The sequence below is a fragment of the Meira miltonrushii genome (genome assembly GCF_003144205.1).
Source record: "Meira miltonrushii strain MCA 3882 unplaced genomic scaffold FA14scaffold_1, whole genome shotgun sequence".
In the NCBI taxonomy this organism is placed as follows: Eukaryota; Fungi; Basidiomycota; class Exobasidiomycetes; order Exobasidiales; family Brachybasidiaceae; genus Meira; species Meira miltonrushii.
Window position 1 is genome coordinate 408,458 of NW_020289943.1, and position 21,053 is coordinate 429,510.

Sequence of the window (21,053 nt, forward strand, 5' to 3'; positions counted from 1 at the left end):
GGCTAGGTCACCCTGTTCCGATATTGCAGCTACTTGTTCCTGACCTTGTTTCCTTGCTGACTGTTTAATCATGACTAAGCAATGTAATAAATAAGGATCAGGCCATAATTGCGTTTCTCTCGAGACGCGTCTAGTGTTGGACTCTGTTCTAGAACATGCCGAAATGGACATCCGTGGAATAAAGTTTAAAGTAGATTATACTCCTCCCACCACCAACACCTACTACAAAGATGACAATCGGTAGCTACAAAATACATGCTCGTGATGCTAAACCTGTTCCGGCAGAATTATCAGTAGAAAATTTCCCATATGAAACATTAATGGGAGATTGGATGATCGTTGGATCTTCATTACCATTATGGAAAGCAAGGAGTGATGTTTTATGTCGTTATACGCCTCATGATATACCTTCTTCAAACACTCAAGCTCGTTTTCGTTCAGCTTCAGGAGGAGAAGGTCAAGTTGAACAAAAAGCAAAACAAGCAGCTCAACGTTCAGTTGCCGCAAATGTTTCATTTTCCGATGAAATTTGGTGGGAACAATTGGATAAAAAGACCGAAAAACATCTTCCCGGAAAAGGTGCTCCCAGAGAAAAAAGAAGTATCGTTCGTGGTCGTAACAAGATCGATCCAAAGGGTGTCAACGGCGCAACATACCTCTGGCGTGGATATAACTTCTTGAAGCCATTCACGTCTCATTGGCAAATCGTTGCTCATAATGACCGTTTCACTCAATCAGTAAGCCAGGCATCTACTATCAACGAGAATGACGACCAAGATGGTACCCCTGCTCAATCAAATGGCACGGATTCCGAACCAATCTGGCTTGTGACGTATTTCACTGCTACCATGTTCACTGAAGCAGGAATTGACTTGTACGTCAGAGGCACACTCACCGATGAAGCATACAACGAGATCGTAGAAGCATTAAAGAACTTCCAAGGAGATACACCAGCGGCCAAAGAGCTTCGTGATTTGGCATCAAAGATGTTCAAAGTGCCAGTAGGAAACATTTAATGCTCTTCTTGCTTTTCAACATATACCCTATCAATTCCTCGGATTCAATTGCTGATAGATATTTGCTTTGCTATAAATACATTGAATTTAAACACATCACTGTCTTTCGCCCCAAAAGGTACATTTACCCGATGCATTTCCTGTTGCCAACCTTCCTACCCGACGAGGATGAGTGGCAGTAACGGCAGGTACGGCTGTAACATGATCTTCATCATAAAATGATCGCAAAAGGGTACCGTCTGCTGCCCAGATCTCTGCTCTACGATCCATTGAACCGATTGAAAAATGACTTTCAACTGTAGGATTTGCATTGAATCTTGCACGGAATAAGGTGAGCCATTTTCCAGTTTGATTGTTATGTCGAATGCTATGCATCTTTGCCAAAATGTCATCAGGTCGATCAGGAGCAGAAGTGAACGTATCAGCCTGTTCTTGTTTCACTTTGCTCTTCTTTGCCGGCGTTGCGTTGAGTGTTGGCGGTCCTGAAGCGGTATGTAACCAAGATGGTTTCATATCCCAAATCTTCACCATATCATCATAACTGACCCCGACCAATTTCGTACCAGTAGGATCCCAGTCAACGCTTGTACATGCAAGCTTAGCTTTATGATAAGCAATTTGTGCATTTTCCTCTGCCGCTCTCAAAACTTCATCGTCAACATTTCTTGCACTATATGGGGCTTCATTTGTCGTTGGAAGAGTTTGTAAATTACGAACGTCAAACAATCGAACATGTTGATCAAGTGAAGCTACTGAAATGCAAGATGAAACGGTTGGATTGATTGACATTCCACCAATCTTCTTTTCGCATACTTGCCATCTAGATGTTTCAGCTTTGCGTCTTCCACTTTGTCGTAAATCGAAATGACACAATCCACCACGATGATCTGCTATCCATAAACTTCGCTCGTCCAAACCTGCATCAGGCGTACGCAAAAATGCAGAAGGATGAGATTGAGGTGCCAGGATATCAAAGATGGAAATCAAGACATCATCTTGACCACCCCAAACCTCTGTGGAAACGCCATTTTGAAGAGATTGCATTCGAATCGTGGAATCGTACGAAGATGAGAACAAGGAATCGGCTGAAATGGGATCGAATCGTAAACATGTGATGGGTGATTTGCCATGAACTTGCAAGCTCCAACTTCGACCTGAATTCATGTCTTCTTCCTCGTCCTCTCCTGCATTGCTTTCATTCTTGGCCAAAGGATCCCAAACACCAATCGATCCTTCCTTATCAGCAACAAAGACTAGGTCCTTGTCTGCATTAGGATGAACGATCATGCTGTACACCCTCCTCATTACCACTTTATCGACACTGAGCAACTCCATACGATCCATAACTTCTTTGAGTTCCTTGTGTTTCTCAGCGTTGTTACCATTGGCTTTTCTTCTTTTGAGTTCTTTCAAATCTTCCATCATGTCTGCTCCCAGAGTAGGTCGAACAGAAGATATACCACGTAGGGCTAACTCTAAATCTGCCATTTGTTTTCTTTCGTCAGATTCGGCTTTTTCATCAAGGCCCAATAAGAATCCCAGATCATGAGCTTCATGTCTTGCCCGTTTTTCCGCTTCATATTGTTTACGTGCACTTTCTGCTTCTTCTTCTGCTTTTCGTTTATATGTTTCAGAATCTGCTTCGATTCCAGCCAATCGATTGCTCACTCGCCTTGGTTGAATTCGTTCCGGTTGTTCACGTTTCTTTGGTGTTGGCTTTTTGTTTGGCTTTGAGCGTGATGTTGATTTACCATTATTGCTGCCAGTTGATCTTCTTGGTGCGGCAGAATGACCAACTAAATCCAAACCTTTTAGTAATTCTTGATTTCGCTTGATGTTCTCAAGACGTTCTTTCTCGTATTCATCATCATCGTCCATGTTTGCTAGGATATGGAGAAAGGAATAAAGCAAGTGTTGAACTTTTCACACCTTTGACAATCTTGCTTACACAACTTCGCCAACTGAAGGCCTACGCGTAAATTAACGCCAAAACGCGTGCCTTACTATCATTACGCGATTGTCACAATTCTCCGTGAAAAGAAAGACTTTCTATTGCTCGTTCAAATATGATACAAAAATAAACCAAAGCGACTGACACCCAACAGCTTCTCAACATCCAAATGGAACAGCAATACCATGCTTGTACTGATGAACCAAAGAATATCCCACACATGAACTTCCGACAAAGAACATGAAAGCGCCAAAGCCGAAAATCAATACATTTGCGACTGATTCGGAGTATTTGGCTTTGATATTGATACACCGCTTTGATTCATAACGAATAAATTTGAAAAACATAATCGTTGGAAAGGTGAACGAGAAGCAAGCAGAAAATAATGCTGCTTTTAGTCCCAAAAATGTTGGGAAAGAAGGGATCACCTCTGCTGAAATGAATGCAATCAGTGTTACTCCTCCATTTAACGTTAGCCACATCAAATAACCCATTCGAGTATTAATATACCGATGTACCGAATTGACTGCAAAGATGTGATTGTAAACGAATCTTGCGGCTGTATGACTGTTTATACTTCCAGAAATAAAGATCACAGGTAATGCCAAACCAAAAACAACTTTTTGCATCGTTGGATTTAGGCTTTGTAAAGACATATCTTTGACATCCACCCCTTTGAAGTAGTATAGCGTTGATCCGATCAAAGTATACATTACGATTTGAAATGTTCCTAAAGCCATGACTGATTTACGATAATCGACAGGACGGTGTAATTCCGACATGAACGAAGGCAAACAATGCACATAAGCATATGCCAAAGCGATATTTGTCAATGCGATCGTACATTCAACGAAATTTGAATTCGCATTGCCAGGTGGGAAAGCATACCATTCTGTTGCAGCCAAGCCGCCTGGCTTCTTTGCACTTTCTACGGAAGCTGCTACGACTGCAACTACAACAGCAGCAGTGATACTTGCGAAATCGATATAAGCCAAGATTGCCATCCGATGAAACGTTTTGGGCAGACCAAGAAGAAAAAGCAGAAATGCCGAAAGAAGGCCAAAATAAACCGAACAGACTGAATGCGAAGATAATGCTTGAAAAGCCATAATCCCAGTCAAAACGTGACTTCCGGTAGAAAGAACCAATAAGCCTGTCATCATGATTGCAACGATCACATAACCTACCTTTCCAAACATCATCTTGGCTAAGTCGGGATAACTTGTTATTTGTGGATAACGACATTTCATCTCTCCGACAATCAAAGCCGTATAGGTTGCCATCACTCCCATGATCACTGTTGAAAATACACCAAGTACCATACCTAACGTAGCAAATGCTTTTGGAAGACTCAATACGCCCAACGCGATTGCTTCACAGATCAAACAGACTGCCAGCCTTTGCCAACTCATCTTGTTGAATATTGCAGCACCATCTCTTCGTTCAGGAGAAGAGTCGAGCATTTCTTCCGGCGCCAAGGTAAGCAGACTTGGTTCTGTTCTCATAGCGTGGGGATGTACGTCTCCCTTTTCCGTTTCATTCTTAATAGTCTCGTGATCATCCTCAAAATCAATCGATACGTCTGATGGAAGCTTTTCTGGAAAATCTGGATCGGCAGTCTTGTGCTCGATAGTTTCCTTGACAGCGCTTGAAAGCTTCTCTTCACCTTTGTCTCCTGTATGTCGTTCAAGTTCCTGAGCAGTCATAATCAGCTATTGTTCGACTTCTTGCTCTCAATAATATTATGAGATGAACGAAAAGGGAAAGATTTTCGAATGTCTCTTCTTCATTATATATTTTTCTTATCTTTCGAAATTCATCAATTCCAACACCATCTTCCACCCTACGCCCTGCTCTGACCCCACTCAAATCAGGTCTATCCCGCAGAGCCCCACATCATGAACGCCTCTCACGAATGGATATTCTAGAGTATTAAATGCGCTCAATTGGCTGAACCAGAAATGATGGCGGTGTACGCGTAACGACGATGGGGCGATGATAGTCGGCAACAGTATCGTATTGGAATCCCCGAAATGCTCCACTGCATATTCGTCAGACGGTCCAATCTGAAAGGCCATCATCTCTGAGAGAATGCAGTGTGTAATCATCTTTCAAGAAGCCGAAAAGTGGTAATTGCCTACATTGCCTTATGCTGAAATGCTATGCTGGTTGTGAACAGCCTCGAAATATCTTATCTCTGACTCTGTTTATGATGATCTTGACAAGTGAGAAGATCACGTGTGTCATCCCATTGCAATGATCATGAAAGGTAGTGGTGGTATGATGAATGAAGTTAAGTTTGAATTTCAACAAAGGGTTGTTTGTCTCTTTTTTATTTTTAGCGCGAGTCTAAATTAGCTTGCATAAGATCATCTGATACCAATCCGTACATCGTCTAATCAGGCTCAGGTAAAGTGCCTTCTCTCCACTTCGATCAAAAAAGGATCCGAGATGTCAATTTTGAAATAGAAGCACGGCAAAATAAAATACAATTCCCCGTATTCTACTGCTGAATCGTACGTATTTCAAATCGAAGGCCGAAAGGGAGCGAAATTTATCGTCATGATTCGAAGAGATGTTTTCTTTGTTAGCGTGATGCATACATTCAATTGCAAATCTTACGAGATTGATATAATGAGCAAAATAAAGATGACCAAATCTGATCAAATTATAATCGTTCCTGATCATGCACTGATGCAACTTACAACCATCTCTTGGCGCTCCTAACAAACAATAAAAGCCAACATGGAAGAATACTCCTTTCCCCTAAATTCATCCTCTTTTCCATCTACAACAATGTCAAATCAACAAACCCAAGACAATAACACACCTTTAGTACGCCATGAACACGATGAAAAGACTGGCATCCATCGTATCATACTCGATAGACCAAAAGCACGTAATGCAATATCTCGTAAAGTATTGCAAGAATTAGACAGTTGTTTAGATAGGGTTGAGGATGCATGTGCTGCTCCAAGTCCAGCATTGGAGGCTCTAGCATGGAAACAAACACAGAGACGACAAGAACAACAGAGAAATCGCTCGCAAAATCGTCAAACGGATGTGTTGAAACATGAAGGTAATCGATTAAGCCATCTCAGTCAAGGAATCGCTCCTTTGGATTGGCCATCACCACCGATGAGTAGAAGAGGAAGTACGATCGAAGGAGCGATAAACAATCTTTCTATGCAATCAACTTCTTCATCCACACGATCTTCTTCGCCTTCAACCGATCCAATCGAATCATCTCCAATCTCTTCTTCCATTTCCTCTCTAGCGCCGCCACCACAAACACACCCTGCAAGATGTTTAATCTTGTGTAGCAGTAGCGATAAAGCATTTTGTGCGGGAGCAGATCTAGCCGAAAGAAGGACAATGTCACCGGAAGAAATTATTGAATATTTATCAAAATTACGTATTGTGATGGACAAATTACAAAATATGCCCGTTCCAACGATTGCTGCAATTGATGGTCCTGCTCTAGGAGGTGGATTGGAATTGGCACTTTGTTGTGATTTTCGTATCGCTGCTCTTGCTCGTCAACCTGCCGCCGAAGGAGAAAATTCAGAAAGTGCACCTCTCAGACCACTTTTGGGATTTCCAGAATGTCAATTAGGTATCATTCCTGGAGCAGGTGGAACACAAAGAGCAGCAAGGTTGCTCGGTGTAAGTCGTGCAAAATCACTCGTCTTTACCGGAAAGCTTCTCGATGCTGAAGAAGCACATTCTTGGGGTTTAGTAGAGTACGTTTGCGATTCACCCTCACAAAGTGCAGTCGAACGTGCAATAGAATTGGCACAAAAGATGCAGAAATCTGCTCCTTTGGCTCTTTCAGCTGCCAAGGCTGCGATTGATGTAGGAGAAGAAATGGACTTACAACCCGGTTTGGATTGGGAAGCTGCTTGTTATCATGCCCTTTTGCCAACTCAAGATAGACGTGAAGCTTTAACTGCTTTTGCTGAGAAACGCAAACCTCAATTCCAGGGTCGTTAATAGAATATTAGAAACATTGTATCATATTGTACACTATAATAGACAAACCATTTCCCGACGCATCCCATTTACGAGAGTGAAAAGTTAAGCATAGGTCTTGAAGCACCTGGTGTATCACCAGCATCTTGATGATCCACGCAAGATTTGAACAAATCCAAATCTACAGGTTGTTTGAAAACGGCAAAAGCATGAGTTTGATCATGAGCAATTCTTGACATACACGTTCCACATAAATCATAAGAAGTTGTACAATGGCAACACCTATACCAAGCACCATGAACCAACTGAAAACAATTATCGCATAAAATCGAAGGATGAACCAACATTTCCAATGGAACGACGACCCGAGCATTCGCTTCACGCATCCTTTGCAATTCAATATCCCTTTGTGATTGCCCTCCTAACCATGGAGGACACCAACCGCGAAGACCCAACGCACCGCCTCCTCCCATATTCGAACCATCGATCGATATTTCGGAACCACTAGTGCCTCGCATCATCAAGCCTCCATTCGCTTCGTTGGGTGATCCAATCGAGATCTGACTGCCATCTGCACCCTGGATCTGTAATCCATCACCCAATCGAATCGTTGAATTTCGTTGACCGTTTCGTTCGTTTGGCGGTAAAAACGGATCGGGAACTGGCAAGTCCGAATACAAGCAAGGCAATAATGATCCACCGCCTGTCAATTCTTGTATTTCCCATCGATCACCGAGGGCTATCCTATCAATATGCGCAGTAGTGGGATCCATCCTGATCTTGATGAAAAAATGTGTTGGGTCGTGACATCTAAGTGATTGCAGTTCACACGAGGAACAAAGGTTGTATCCGTCACGGGAATCAATCGTTACGATTGGACAATTTGCACAAATGTATCGTGTACCAATCACAGATCCAGCACAGAATGAGCATCGCAACACGTTCTTGGGCATCTGTCCTCGAACAGCATATGTCTTGGTTCTAATTTTCGTCGGTGAAGTTGATGGACCCGAAGTGGAAGAGGATGAATCACTCGCTTGTTCCACCAGCCTTTGACTTGTGACATGCAAAGCACGTCCCAGAACATCTGCTACATCCACTCCATTGAGCGGAGTACCAAATTTGATCATAATGTGCGATTCTTCATGATGGGTAGACAATCGGACCGCATTTCCTGTCCTCTCGCAATCGGAGCAAAAGTCTGCACCTTTGACGCAAGATGCACAATGATAACGTACCCCAATGATTGGTTCAATATGGCAAGTCTTGCATTGAATACCAACATGAACATTCCATCCGTTTGGTTCTTCCTGTCGAATTGTATTTCTTCCACCAGCATGCTTGATCCGAGGAGCATGTGTGTCACAACTGCCGTCCGAATCCGAATCTGAATGGTGTGTATGTCGTTCTTGGCGTCGTGAGCGAGAAGAAGGATGGATTGATAGGCTACTAAGCGAATTGAGCTCACTTGGATCTTCACTGGCCACAGAACCTTGTCTGACCCCATTTCGCCATTTACCAAGCGGTGAAGGTCCATGTCTGCTCATCTCTGAACGATTTGGACTGTAAGCCATCTGACTTTGTGGGTATTGCCAAGAGCTGCTGGAGCTTGTCGATGATGCCTGTGAGCTTATTCTCGATGAACCGTGCGTCTTTCGACTGCGTGCATTAGAACCGCTAGCAGTGCTCAATCGATATCGGCTGCTGCCCAAAGATGCATTACTCATTGACTTCTTGCCTGGGCTGCTGCCACCTTCATCGCCGTACCAACTTTCATCCTCTTCATCGCTTCCGCCCCAAACAGAGCTGCCAAAGTCACTCAGCGAGACGGCCGTTTCAACTTGCACATTGACACGCATTGTGATTGGGGGTAGTTCTGTGGTTCCATTGCTGCTACTTCCGGAAGACGCTGCCGAAGAAGTGATTGTAGAAGGAGCAAAGTAGAGCAAAGCTTCCTTTAAATCATCCGTATTCGTGATATGGCAATACTCTCCATCATCATCTTGCCATGTTACCGAGAAATCCACGTCGTCGAATTGCAATGCATGTCCAACTTTCCTTTGAAATTCATCAAAACACAAATTGCTAACATCAGGTCCAAATCGAATCCTTTTCATGCGCTCTTCGCAATTGGCTTTGAGGATTAGGGGAACTCCGCTTGGAATATCAGGATGTAATCCGATATTCATCTTGAATTGGCTTAATTTATACCATTCATGTCGTGTGGGGGAGAGTGTCTCAGCGAGCAAATTGAACTGGCCGACGTTGTATGATGTGAGTTAATACTGATCGTCGCAGCAGTAGAATATAGCGAGACAGAAGGCTTCCCCGTTCCACCTATGGACCCTCGAATTACCTTCAAGAGGATCGATATTGGAAGGGAAGAAAGAAGATGTATCACTGATAGCCTCGCATCGGAAGGAAATTGCTGCTCAGCTTCTCGGGTAGAAGCTATGCTCATGCTCTGCTCAGCACGGATAAGGCACAGGCGGAAAGTCAGTATGTGAACAATGTCATGCACGCGTAGTCTAATTGTCAAACAACCTTGCACCAAACTTCCCCGCACTTCCTTATCTTGTGATTATATTGTACATCATTGAGGGATTTAACATACAAAGAGTGACACTACCTGTTCATGCCATTTTGACATCAAACCCATCGTTGAATCATTATACAGAACACTAAACCATCCTGGAGGTTCTTGAGGAGGATCACCAGCCAAAACCATATCAAACGAATTGTACTGCTGCGTTTCAGTATCGAACAATCCTCCATAGGACCACGGCATCAAGCCTGCAAATCCTGTTCGTTGCTGAAAACTGCTGAACACTATCTCGAACAAATGCGAAAAGTAAGCATCCCTATGCGTCGTTGAAGCTTTTGTCGAGTATGTGTATGCGCTGTCTTTGTTCTTCCAATTGTCACGAGCCATTCCGAATTCTTCCAGGATGATCGGTTTGCTGATATCATTCGACCATGATCTGACTTTGTCAAGATATTTCGAAGCAAAGTGCTTGGCTTTTTGCAAAGAATTGCTCGAACCATCGAGCATATCGTAATATCCCCATATTTCAGCCCAGATATGCGCACAGCAGAAATCGATCGAATGATGAGCATGAAGAGATTTGAAAAGTGCTTCACTCTGCTTGGCCTCAGAGCCAGTGGTGCTCAGCTGATGAGGGGCTTTCGATTTGATCAGAGAGGATACCTTGTGATGCCATGCGATCATCGGGTCATCTTCACTCGTGCCTGCTATCTTTTTGCCAGCTGCATCTGCTGTCTGTGGCTCATTGAGTGGTTCCCATGCCAAAATTGTTGGATCGTGAACGTATGCTCTACCAGTGATGGAGTTTGTCCTGTTCAACACTTTCAGGAGGTGATTCTCATATAGCTCTTGTGCCTTTGTATCTTCATAAAACCTTGCTTGGAAGCTCATGAAATCGTCTCCACCTTGTGAAGGCGCTTCTGCGTCTGTCCAATTTCCCCATCCTGCATAACCATCATCTCTTTGTGGAGCTGCCTTCATATCCCACGATCTCGGGTAAGGGATCTGTAAATCATCATTTGCCCAGCTGACATATTGTGCAATTCCACCTGTCCATTGCCATGTATTACCCATCACCATCAGCACACGAATATTTCGTTTTCCTGCTTCTGCAATACATCTGTCCAAAGCGACAAACATTCTTTCGTCCCATTGACCGGGTGATGGTTGCATGACTGGATAAACACGAAAAGGTTGTTTTGCTGATGCACCTTCAGTGGCAGCCATGATTCGGATCACATTCACACCAACCTCTTTCAACCTGTCAAGTTCCACCTGCAATCTTGTCAAGTTTCCTCCCATCTCTGCTTCTGCTGCTAAGTTCATGCATGACCAATAATTGATGCCTTGAATGAAGAATGGCTTATCATGACTATCCTTGAAGCCAAGTTCACTTACTCGAATGAAATCGTCCTGTTGAATTTGAGTCGTTTCGAATTGTGACATGGCGAAAATAGCTTGCGGGGTATGATAGCATGAAGCTGTCGTACTGTGTAGTAAGAGTGTGCACACAAATAGAATCACTGAAGCGAGTGTGATTCGTGCGGGCTGCATATTGGAAATACCATGATATTGAGAATGAGAGTAGGAGATGAGATAGGACGGTGACATTTGTAAGTACAAAAAGAGAAAGGAAGGTTATGAAATTAGAGTGAGCCTCCGCGCTACGCACAGGCCGTTGCAGAGTGAAGAGTGTTGGTGTGGAGTACATGCTCTCACTCGATACTTTGAAGTACTGCGTTCATGATCAAAGATCGTCTATGCGAAGGTTGAGAGAATGCATTGGTATCATTGGTGCCAGTAGATGTTTGAAGCACATGCTTGTCAGTATGGTGATTATTATCAGTCAGTATAACAATCACACAGGCGATCGCTCCTGCCACAACCAAAAATATAAGAACAGCTGCCCATCTGCGTGCTTGTTGTGTCTTGATTTGATCACGGATTCTGGTAGCGAAAGGTTGAACAGGTCTAGCTTCGACGCTATTGCTCGTATACGTCAACATCGTGCTTTGACTTTGCATGTTTCGATGTTGCTCTTCTTCCTGCTCTCTGCGTTGTTTATGAGGCGCAGGCAATTGACTTGGGAAACGAACTCGCAATTTTCGCAAGACGGGATCAGCGGAGGAACTCGTACATGCTTCTTCTTTGTTCTCCTCTTCATTCTCTTCTTCATCGATCCATTCTGATTCATCGTTCAATGCATTCACTTTGCTGGGTTGAGCCTTGAGGTGAAAACTTCTAAGTTTCATTGGACGATGTTGTTCAATTGCAGAAGGGCTAAGCAAAGGTCCTAATCGCAGATCAGGAAACCAACTTGTTCTTGGGCGCATGCCTCCCCAACCATCGCCGTGAGAGTGACCTGCTAATGCTAAAGCAACTCCAGGTCGAGGAGTCTGTTCACTTGGCACAGGAAAGAACAGGTCCGTTTCTGTTGACCTTGCTCGTAAATGGTTACCAAAGATGTATGCGCTCAAGGTTTGAGACATCCTTCTCATCGACTTCCACAACGATGCATTCTCTTCTGTTGGGATACAAGGTGAAGGTGATCTGTGGGGAGCGCCACGAGGTGTACTTTGAATGTAAGAATTTGGCTTGCGCTTGAAATCGTCACAGGATGAGAAAGCCGTTGGCTTGAGGTACGGACTGGCTTGTAATGTAGAATCGCTGTTGTATCCAGATTCTGCGTCGACGTGCAAAATCTCATCTGATAAACGAATAGGCTTCATTGTAGCACTGCTATCGGTCGTGACGAACAAGCGAGGATGACATAAAACTTCTTCTGCGTCTGCTGTTGCTGCTCGATTTTGCGCCAGTAACGCTTTGGCTTCTTCGCAATCTTCGAATTTGCTGTCCATTTGTTGAATCCATCGCTTAGGTGCAGATGTTGTGACGTCGAGCATTGCATCCTCTTCTTCTTGATCGTCCTCGTCCACAATGGCAAAACAGCCTGTCGTTCGTGCTGCTCCAATTCTTCTCAGTGTTGCACTGAGTGGCTCATGCTCACTTTTAAAGGAGCACCAAGATGATGGATAGTTTGATTGCTTGACAACAAGCAGATCTTCTTCCTTTGCTGGAGGATATCGCTCAAAACCAGCGATTGATACGGGAGAATGTAGATCTTCCAACTTCTTTGGTGATACAGGCGTTTGCGGTGGCACACTGATCACGGTGTGTACTTCTTTTGAGCTCCTACGTTGTGGAATGACTGTTTTGATTTGGTGGCCCAAGATATCGTCACTCAGAGAAGATGTTGTTGCACTAGAACGATCATCTTGCGTATTGCAGGATTGTTGACTATTTTGCGTCGCCTGCACGCTGCTTCTCCTTCTCAATACCCCAAATGTACCATTCGTCACACTACTCGTCTTTGATGAAGTTGTTTTGGCTTTTTCACTTTGTTTACTTTCCGTTGCACTAGAAGAAGATCGTTTACGTAGACTTGAGAAGTTAAAATGAGTTGCTTTCGGTGTTGCTTGTTGACTTGCTCTTAGCTCACTTTCCTCTTCATCATCCGAAAAAGCAGAGGGAGGAGGATAAAATAAACGGTCGTCATTTGCTAGGATTTGCTTAGGCGAAAGCACTGTATCACCCTCATGTTTGTTGAACCCAGAAGGCATGAACGTGAAGCCACTTTGAGGTTTCATAAACCCTACCACATCTGATCTTTCGCCAATTCCATCATCTTGTTTCGGACTGGAGGACTCGCTTGAGAGAGAGCCTTGTCTTCCAAACAATCTACCTTTACGCTTTTCTCGCTTTCTAAACGGAGGCGGTTGAAGTTTGAACGGTTCACGGGTATTAAATGCTGACTTATTGTCTGATTGACTTGCCATCAACAATTGACGTCCGTTCATCTCGAAATCTGTGGTATATTGGAAGCGATCAAAAAGACGTTTGGAAAAGATGATTGTTGCAAAAAGTCCCAATAACGATCGAATGGTAGAAGAGGATGATTCGTTGTTATTCTGACTTTCGTTGAGCTTGATTGATATAAAAAAAGCTACTCCAATCAAGAATACTACCATACGTGGTGAAGGAGTCTGCTGTTGGAAGCAGAAGTTAAAGTGTGAATTGTATTTAAATGTCCCTTCATCCTTTCTGCATACATCCTTGCAATAAATTTGACAAAGTGGCCGATGCAAGAATGCATGAAGGCTTTTTGGATTTGCGGCTTTGCTTTTGTCCTCATTTTGAGGTACAAGCATCCTTCCGTCTACATTTCAGCTTCACAAAGGCTGTGAAAGGTGGTCGTAAAAAAGAGAAAGGGATGCAAGTCAAACATGATCCTTTGTCAAATTTGCAATCAGGAAACAAAAGGAAAGAAAAGGCGGCGTATTATTTTCGGAGTGGTAAGTTAATTGTTGCGGGGCACCTTTGAAAGGACAAGGGGGATTTCTGTCAGCGCGCAAGATATCACGAAGAGAACAAAGGGAGGTCTTATTACCATAATTTCCCTTTGTTCTTCGATTGGCTGATGGAGGACCGAAAGATTCATTTTACTTCAATGCTGTCACCTGATCCGTATTTAGGCAAGCCGATTACGTGATGCATTGTCATGATCATCATTGCTCAAGAGGATGTTGGTGGTATGATGGTGAAGTAACATCAATCTTTTTAGTTGCCCATTTGACTACGGATTTTTCCCCGCGTATCATCATCCGTTCCTCCGCCCAACTCGCATTTACACGCCCAGCAAAAGTACGGCACCGCCTAAATAAGTAAGGTACACTTTTGTTAACAGTGGGGGGGGACTGAGCTTCTTCTTGCATTGCAAATTAGCATATACCAGCAACAACTTCGTGACTCATACACACATACATACAAATGTCTTGTGGTGTACGGTTATCTCGCAACTTGCTAAGGACAACCAATACTTCAAAAACACTTTCTATCACCAATCCACACATCCTTCCAACCCTTCAAAAGATGACAATCTCCACCGTTTCTGCACCACCGCCTCGTCCTTCGACCACACCACTACTGCAATTACCAGAAGTCGTTCCTCCTCTAGCAAAAAATGCAGCACAAATCGCATTAACGACGGCTAGTAGAGATTTCCGAAGTGATACAATCACTGCACCAACACAAAGTATGGGTTTGGCAATGGCACATGCGGCAGGAGGTGATAATGTATACAATGATGATTTAACCACGAACGGATTTGAAGCAAGCGTTGCTGCTCTTTTTGGTAAAGAGGCAGGATTGTTTGTTCCTTCAGGAACGATGTCCAATCAACTCTGTCTGCGTACTTGGCTCATGCAACCGCCTTATTCGATCGTATGCGATCAAAGAGGTCACGTTCATCAATATGAAGCCGGCGGTTGTGCATTTCATAGTGGAGCAGCAGTGGAACCCATCATTCCGGCAAACGGATTGTATCTAACGTGGAAAGACATAGAATCAAGGATCGTACCTGATGATGACGACACACATCATGCTCCAACACGTATTGTAAGTTTGGAAAATACAATTAATGGTGTCATTGTTCCACAAGACGAAATCGTCAATATTGCCGAAAATCTTCGTCAATCATATTTTGATGTCAAGCTGCACTTGGATGGTGCACGTATCTGGCATGTTGCTGTCAAAACAGGTAAATCACTGGAAGAGCTTTGTCGACCGTTTGACAGTGTCAGTGTGTGCTTCAGTAAAGGATTGGGCGCTCCGGTTGGCAGGTGAGTAGGTGGATAGGCGATCAAGGCGATCTGTGGTGATGAGTACTAATGACCTTCTTCCCATCTCAGCATGATGCTCGGACCCAAAAAATTCATTCATAAGGCCAAACATTTCCGTAAATTGTTTGGAGCAGGAATGCGTCAAGTTGGTGTATTATCCGCCGCAGCCCGGATAGCATTGGAAGAAACGTTTAACAAGCTAGATCATACGCATATCCTAGCATCTTGGCTAGCGAGTGAATTGCAAAAGTCAGGTGCCAAAATTACCTACCCAACAGACACAAACATGGTGAGTAGTGATTGATACAGACGGAAACTATAACTCGGCTTCTTAAACTGACATCTTCTTTCTCATTCCTCTAGGTATGGTTCGATCCTACTCCGATGGGCATCTCACTCAAAGATGTCATCGAACGAGGTGCTGCACTTCCTGATCCTTTCATCTTGAACGGTAATAGAGTTGTCATTCACCATCAAACGGATCCTCAAGCCTTGCAGGATTTGCTATCGATTATACATCAACTGCAAGGGGAGAGAAAGATGTAAGACATCATTTCCAGAAGAAATTATTCAAATGTGTATATACAACAACTCTTATTGATCTGTCAGGATGAAATAGATGCCGTCGGCTCCAACGGATTTAGAGTAGAGATGCAGTGTGGAGTTAAATAGCGCGCTTTTCCATCAATGCATTTCCGATGATGGTCGATGTCGTGTTACTCTCTTACAATCATCACCTACTTACAATGAGTGTGACCCAACACAAAGACCTCAAAGAAGATGAAGTCATCCATGGTCATTGTGCATGTGGTTCATTACGCTATTCGATCGATATACGAAATATAGCAAACGATTTAGCATTGAGCATGTATTGTCATTGTTCACGTTGTCAAAGGCTGAATGGGGCACCGTACATTTGGTCAAATCATTGGTTGTATCATGCGGTAAAATGGTACCCTACCGCTAATGCCTCACCACCTGGAGCTCCTGGAAAGGATGGAAAGCCAGGATCGATTGAGGGAGGAGAATTTAGTCCGAACATGCAGACTTTCGAAACGATGAAAGATCGCAAGTGGAAGCTGCGATGCAAGGATTGTGGTAGTCCGATGGGCAGTTGGAATGCAGCAAAGGGAAAGTGAGTAGTATGAACCAAATATTTCTGAAGAATATGATGATGATAACAACTTCTCTCCTTCTTTTAGATGGACAATTTGGCCTACAACGATTAGACGGAAACAATCTCAAGCTCAGAATGCTCCTACTGGCGTCTTAGCAGAAGGTGATTTAGACGTTCCTGAATCTGCTCTTCAGCATATAAAAGCCAAACATCATCAATTCTATGGACCATGGCGCAGTGTGACGCTAAAAGATGGTTTAGACAAATGGCTCGGGTACGGCGGTGATAGTCAAAGAGTTTCAGATGATGGCAACGCAATCATATAATTGGTTAACAACTGAATACATGTATTTTTACAATAAATCTCTCTCTACAATGCAGCTTGTGGATCACCAAAGTAGTGCGTATATGCCTTTCCGACTTCTTCCAAAAGGTCGTGTGCCAACATTGCCCTTCCGGCACGTTTGAATGCTTCTTTTGAACAAAATCGTGTTACAGAAGCAGCTCCATAAGCAGCAAGTAAGGGTCTTCTTGCTTCGGGTATAGATCCTTTCTTGTCTTCTTGTGTGACTTGAGTCCACGCAAGGAAAGTTGCCAAACTTCCACTCAATACATCTCCTTGTCCACCACAACGCTTTAAGCCTCCTTGTTCTTCTACGTAAAGCATTTCATCCTTTCCGTTTGAGATCCTGTCTGCTTTGCCTTTCACTAGGAGGGTAGGACCATCTAGTGCTTTTGCAACAGCCTGAACTGCTGCATCACTGCCTTTATCTTCTTTGATGGAGAGTTTTTCGCATAATCGTCCAAATTCGACCACATTTGGCGTTAGAACCGCTTTACGGTATCCTTTGATCAATTCAGGTTCATTTTGCAATAACCATAATCCATCAGCGTCCACAACTAACCAAAGTGATTTCTCTTTTGCACATTCGATTGAAATTTTTCCACACATTTGCATATGGTCATCACGACCTAAACCCGGTCCAACAACGAGTGCATGAATTCGATCACATAATCCACTGATTTCTTTTCGAATTTCGTTTGGATCACGACCATACTTTAGTGCTCCATGAACGATACAATCTGGACTGTATGTTTTTATCACATTACCTGCACTTGGTTCACAAATGTTATGACTCATATCACTTCCTAATTTCATCGAAGACATTGCTGAGAAATAAGGTGCACCTGTGTAATCCAAACATCCTCCTACAACTGCAACTCTACCTGCTTGACCTTTGTGTAATTCTCCCGATAGTGGTGGGATTAGTTGACGTACTTCATTGAGTATTGAGCGAGAAGTGTTTGAAGCCATCTTTAGTGCAACTTTGAATGGTAGTCGTCTTGAGAAGTGAGCATATATCCATCCTATCTGCTATTGTCATCCAAAAGGGTTCAGTGATCTTCTTGAAAGGGTGTGGAGGAGAACAGTTGCACAGACCCAAAGAAGGAGTTCGGGGGGCAAGCTTGATTAATCTGCTGACAATTGAGCTGTAATTCGGATAAAAGTTATGATAAGAAGAACTCGGAATTAAACCTCTCGCTTGTACTGAATGAGCGGCAATTGAAGTCAGTCAGCCTACACAAAAACTCCACAATCATTATCAACTAAGGGCCGGCTTTACCGTACACGGCAAAAGAGCAGTGTTATTATGCTAGCGCTTGCCGCGCTTTGACTTAATTCAAATGTGTGGGCTCAAGCCTCTTAAGCGGGCAATTCAGCAGCCTGTCCATCATATTTCTCTTTTCTTACGCCAGAAGATCGGAGGATTTGATTGATCATTTTGCCTCCTTTCTTCCCTTTCTGACTCCTTCCTTACTTACATTGCGCATCCGGACATCTTTTACCCCAGAATAATTGCACTTTCTTCTCATCAAATTTCATTCTTAGGTGAGTACTTTCACATACATTCATAGACTTTCACGCGATACTGATAAACAACTCACCGTCCTTATCTTTCATCATCTAAACGTGGCCTTTTATGGTATCTTGGCCTTTCTCTTCTTCTTCATCATCATCATCTGCAAAACAACAACAACCGCCTCCACGTGAACCTGTTGTTGGACCTAAAACTACTTCAAATCCTACCGCTACATCTTCTACCGCATTCGATAATACACCTTCTTCATCTTCAACACAAACAGGTAAACCAACGATTGCCATTAAACGAGTTGATCAAATCGCCAAACATCTTGATACTTCTTTACCCTCAACATTACGATACGAAATGAGTTCACAAGAATTCAAACAAGCACCACATAAATTGTTGGTCATTCCTGGCCCAATCGAAGTGAGCGATGATGTCCTTTTGGCAAACGCTCATCCTTCCATGTCACATGTTTCGCCAGACTTTGTGCCTGTTTTGGGAGATTGCATCAGAATGATGAAAACACTTTTGTTTGCTCCTGACGCACAACCTGTCATTACAGCGGGAAGTGGTACTTTGGGTTGGGATCACGTTGCCGCAAATGTGATCGAACCAGGTCAAGATGCTCTCGTTTTGAACAGCGGTTACTTTGGCGATAGCTTTGCTGAATGTTTGACAACATACGGAGCAAAGGTTGATCAGGTCAAAGCTCCAATCGGTAGCAAACCTTCATTGCAAGAAGTGGAAAAAGCTTTGCAAAGCAAGAAGTACAAAGTTGTCACTTTCACCCATGTCGATACCTCTACTGGTGTCTTGAGCGATGCTAAAGGTTTGGGAGAATTGGTCAAGCGAGTTAGCCCCGAAAGTATTCTTGTCTTGGACGGTGTTTGTTCAGTGGCAAGCGAAGAGATCAGAATGGCCGAATGGGGAATTGATGTCGTACTTACAGCCAGTCAAAAAGGTTTGGGTTGCCCACCCGGTTTGATGGTTTTAGCAGCAAGTCCAAAAGCAATCAAATCGTTCGAGAGCCGCAAAACACCTCCAAACAGCTACTATGCCAGTTGGGCTAAATGGATACCCGTCATGAAAGCATATGAAGCAGGTACTGGAGCTTACTTTGGTACTCCACCAACTAACTTGTTGTATGCTTTGCATCAATCCCTCACAAACATTACCACCAAATCACCTTCGATCGAAGACAGGTTCAAACAACATATCGCCGCTTCTGATCGTGTCAAGAACTTTGTCAAAGAGCTCGGATTGGAACAATTGGTTGCCGATGGCATCAAAGATGGTGCACACGGAATGACTGCTGTTAAATATCCTCAAGGTATTAAAGCAACCGATCTATTGCCAAAGATGGTCGCTCGTAATATCGTCGTTGCTGCCGGTCTTCATAAGGAAGTCAAGGATACTTATTTCCGTATCGGTCATATGGGCGTCACTGTCACACATGAAAAGGAACGTGGAGATATTGAACATTTGCTCAAGTCTCTCAAAGAAGCACTCACCGAGGCTGGCTACAAGGCATAAAAACGTTTTTCTATGTCTATAGATATACACTACATGAAATATAATCTATCCATGGATGCAAAGTTGTGAATGACTATTGATACATTATGAGATTTGAAGGGAGTTTGAATTGTATTGTGATTCCACATCATACGTTATCCGGGCTTTGGGTGTCATTACGTGAACGACACACCAACCTGCGTCCACTAAGCACCATTCTCCGTCTCCACGCAAGAGACCATTACGTGCTCGTGAACTAGAACGAGTTGATTGAGCGTCATTGGCGGATGGTACCAGTCCTTCGTATGTGATTTGTTGTTTGAATGGCTTTTGTTCGTCAACAGGACGTCCTTCTTCATCTACTACTCGATAATTATCATAGTTGAAGTCATCCTGAGGTATATTCGATTGTCGATTGCTATCCAACATACTCTGCTTAATTCGTTCAACTTCTTCGACTTCTCTTCCTTGCCATCCTTGCTGCTGTTGTTTTTCCTCGTATCGTTCATTCGCACGTCTGTTTTGTCTGCTAACGACTGCTGGAGAAGGTTGCCATTTGCTACGTAAAACTCTCCTCACACTTTCAACGCTCATCTTGAACGTTTCCGCAAGTTCTTTTCGTGACCATCGTTCTGGATCACTTGCATGTAAGAGTCGTAATCCATCTTGAGCTTCACGCGATAAGATCTTAAAAGGTTGCCAATTAGCTTTTGCATTTTTCTTTTTTATTTCTGCTGCTGCTTTCGTGCTTTCATCCGTCGGTGGTCTTTGATCCGCAAGATATTCTCCAATCTCTTTTGCTACCCTACTAACCGTTGAACCTGCACTCGTTCGAACTTGAACGACTACGATCCAATCACACCATGCTTGAACGTCATCTTGTTTTGCATGAATGTATTTGATCGGTCGCCTTCCCGTTTCACTTTCGTATGGACCATCATCAGGTCTTGCGATCAAAGGAGAAGGAGGACCTTCTTGCAATAATTCATGTAAACCTTGCAATGCAGTAGGTAATTCTACTTCAGGTTCCAAATCGGCCGGATTGACAGGTTGTGTGGATGCGAACTCTTCTGGCTCGACATCATTATCGAATGATTCTTGTTCACGTATATACCATGGTGTATCGCTCACTCCGGCTTCATTACCTTTTGCTGACCTTGTAGGATTGATTGGATCATTCAATCTCTCCACAATTGCGTCATTTGAGGATGTTGTTGTCCTCCTAGGTATTGCTCGTGGTAGTGCACGGGTAGAAGTAGTGGCAAACCCTCTTGTACTAATACATTGTTGAGCATTTATCGTTCGCAAGCCACGTAAGACTTGCTTTGATGAGGAAGCCATATCTTTTTGAGATTATGGAAGGAGTAGGAGTTCTTTCTCTCTGTTCAGGAGAA

The 21,053-nt window shown here is 43.4% G+C and overlaps 12 protein-coding genes across 12 annotated transcripts; 5 read left to right on the plus strand and 7 right to left on the minus strand.

The window, feature by feature from the left end:
- Window positions 1-103: 103 nt before the first annotated feature.
- On the plus strand, window positions 104-1,064 carry FA14DRAFT_4476 (uncharacterized protein). The gene has a single exon (XM_025502356.1). The coding sequence runs from the start codon at window positions 231-233 to the stop codon at window positions 1,014-1,016; it is 786 nt and encodes a 261-aa protein (XP_025356895.1). The 5' UTR covers window positions 104-230; the 3' UTR covers window positions 1,017-1,064.
- Window positions 1,060-2,910, minus strand: FA14DRAFT_4485 (WD40 repeat-like protein). Its single transcript, XM_025502360.1, has one exon. The coding sequence runs from the start codon at window positions 2,892-2,894 to the stop codon at window positions 1,113-1,115; it is 1,782 nt and encodes a 593-aa protein (XP_025356896.1). The 5' UTR covers window positions 2,895-2,910; the 3' UTR covers window positions 1,060-1,112.
- A 215-nt stretch (window positions 2,911-3,125) lies between these two features.
- Window positions 3,126-4,472, minus strand: FA14DRAFT_119754 (N amino acid transport system protein; the record flags this gene model as incomplete). The annotated part of the gene is made up of 1 exon (XM_025496370.1): window positions 3,126-4,472. The coding sequence occupies one exon, from the start codon at window positions 4,470-4,472 to the stop codon at window positions 3,126-3,128; it is 1,347 nt and encodes a 448-aa protein (XP_025356897.1).
- Window positions 4,473-5,740: 1,268 nt separating this feature from the next.
- FA14DRAFT_166291 (putative enoyl-CoA hydratase/isomerase) lies at window positions 5,741-6,960 on the plus strand (the record flags this gene model as incomplete). Its single annotated transcript, XM_025500016.1, has 2 exons — window positions 5,741-5,932; window positions 6,245-6,960. Exons 1-2 carry the CDS (start codon window positions 5,764-5,766, stop codon window positions 6,958-6,960), a joined length of 885 nt encoding a protein of 294 aa, XP_025356898.1. The 5' UTR covers window positions 5,741-5,763.
- A 34-nt stretch (window positions 6,961-6,994) lies between these two features.
- Window positions 6,995-9,482, minus strand: FA14DRAFT_4528 (uncharacterized protein). Its single transcript, XM_025502368.1, has one exon. It carries the CDS (start codon window positions 9,126-9,128, stop codon window positions 7,029-7,031), a length of 2,100 nt encoding a protein of 699 aa, XP_025356899.1. The 5' UTR covers window positions 9,129-9,482; the 3' UTR covers window positions 6,995-7,028.
- A 62-nt stretch (window positions 9,483-9,544) lies between these two features.
- On the minus strand, window positions 9,545-10,930 carry FA14DRAFT_118433 (glycoside hydrolase; the record flags this gene model as incomplete). The annotated part of the gene is made up of 1 exon (XM_025496292.1): window positions 9,545-10,930. The coding sequence occupies one exon, from the start codon at window positions 10,928-10,930 to the stop codon at window positions 9,545-9,547; it is 1,386 nt and encodes a 461-aa protein (XP_025356900.1).
- A 269-nt stretch (window positions 10,931-11,199) lies between these two features.
- On the minus strand, window positions 11,200-13,692 carry FA14DRAFT_175912 (uncharacterized protein; the record flags this gene model as incomplete). Its single annotated transcript, XM_025500624.1, has 1 exon — window positions 11,200-13,692. The coding sequence occupies one exon, from the start codon at window positions 13,690-13,692 to the stop codon at window positions 11,200-11,202; it is 2,493 nt and encodes an 830-aa protein (XP_025356901.1).
- Window positions 13,693-14,413: 721 nt separating this feature from the next.
- Window positions 14,414-15,708, plus strand: FA14DRAFT_119253 (uncharacterized protein; the record flags this gene model as incomplete). Its single annotated transcript, XM_025496341.1, has 3 exons — window positions 14,414-15,162; window positions 15,232-15,451; window positions 15,526-15,708. The coding sequence occupies 3 exons, from the start codon at window positions 14,414-14,416 to the stop codon at window positions 15,706-15,708; spliced, it is 1,152 nt and encodes a 383-aa protein (XP_025356902.1).
- Window positions 15,514-16,359, plus strand: FA14DRAFT_4524 (uncharacterized protein). The gene has a single exon (XM_025502367.1). The coding sequence runs from the start codon at window positions 15,861-15,863 to the stop codon at window positions 16,299-16,301; it is 441 nt and encodes a 146-aa protein (XP_025356903.1). The 5' UTR covers window positions 15,514-15,860; the 3' UTR covers window positions 16,302-16,359.
- A 123-nt stretch (window positions 16,360-16,482) lies between these two features.
- FA14DRAFT_159069 (H-hydrate dehydratase) lies at window positions 16,483-17,792 on the minus strand. Its single transcript, XM_025498037.1, has one exon. The coding sequence runs from the start codon at window positions 17,592-17,594 to the stop codon at window positions 16,650-16,652; it is 945 nt and encodes a 314-aa protein (XP_025356904.1). The 5' UTR covers window positions 17,595-17,792; the 3' UTR covers window positions 16,483-16,649.
- Window positions 17,793-18,110: 318 nt separating this feature from the next.
- FA14DRAFT_186807 (putative AGX1-alanine-glyoxylate transaminase) lies at window positions 18,111-19,781 on the plus strand. The gene is made up of 2 exons (XM_025501536.1): window positions 18,111-18,170; window positions 18,425-19,781. The coding sequence occupies exon 2, from the start codon at window positions 18,508-18,510 to the stop codon at window positions 19,678-19,680; it is 1,173 nt and encodes a 390-aa protein (XP_025356905.1). The 5' UTR covers window positions 18,111-18,170; window positions 18,425-18,507; the 3' UTR covers window positions 19,681-19,781.
- Window positions 19,611-21,016, minus strand: FA14DRAFT_4586 (uncharacterized protein). Its single transcript, XM_025502376.1, has one exon. The coding sequence runs from the start codon at window positions 20,998-21,000 to the stop codon at window positions 19,765-19,767; it is 1,236 nt and encodes a 411-aa protein (XP_025356906.1). The 5' UTR covers window positions 21,001-21,016; the 3' UTR covers window positions 19,611-19,764.
- Between the last annotated feature and the right edge of the window lie 37 nt (window positions 21,017-21,053).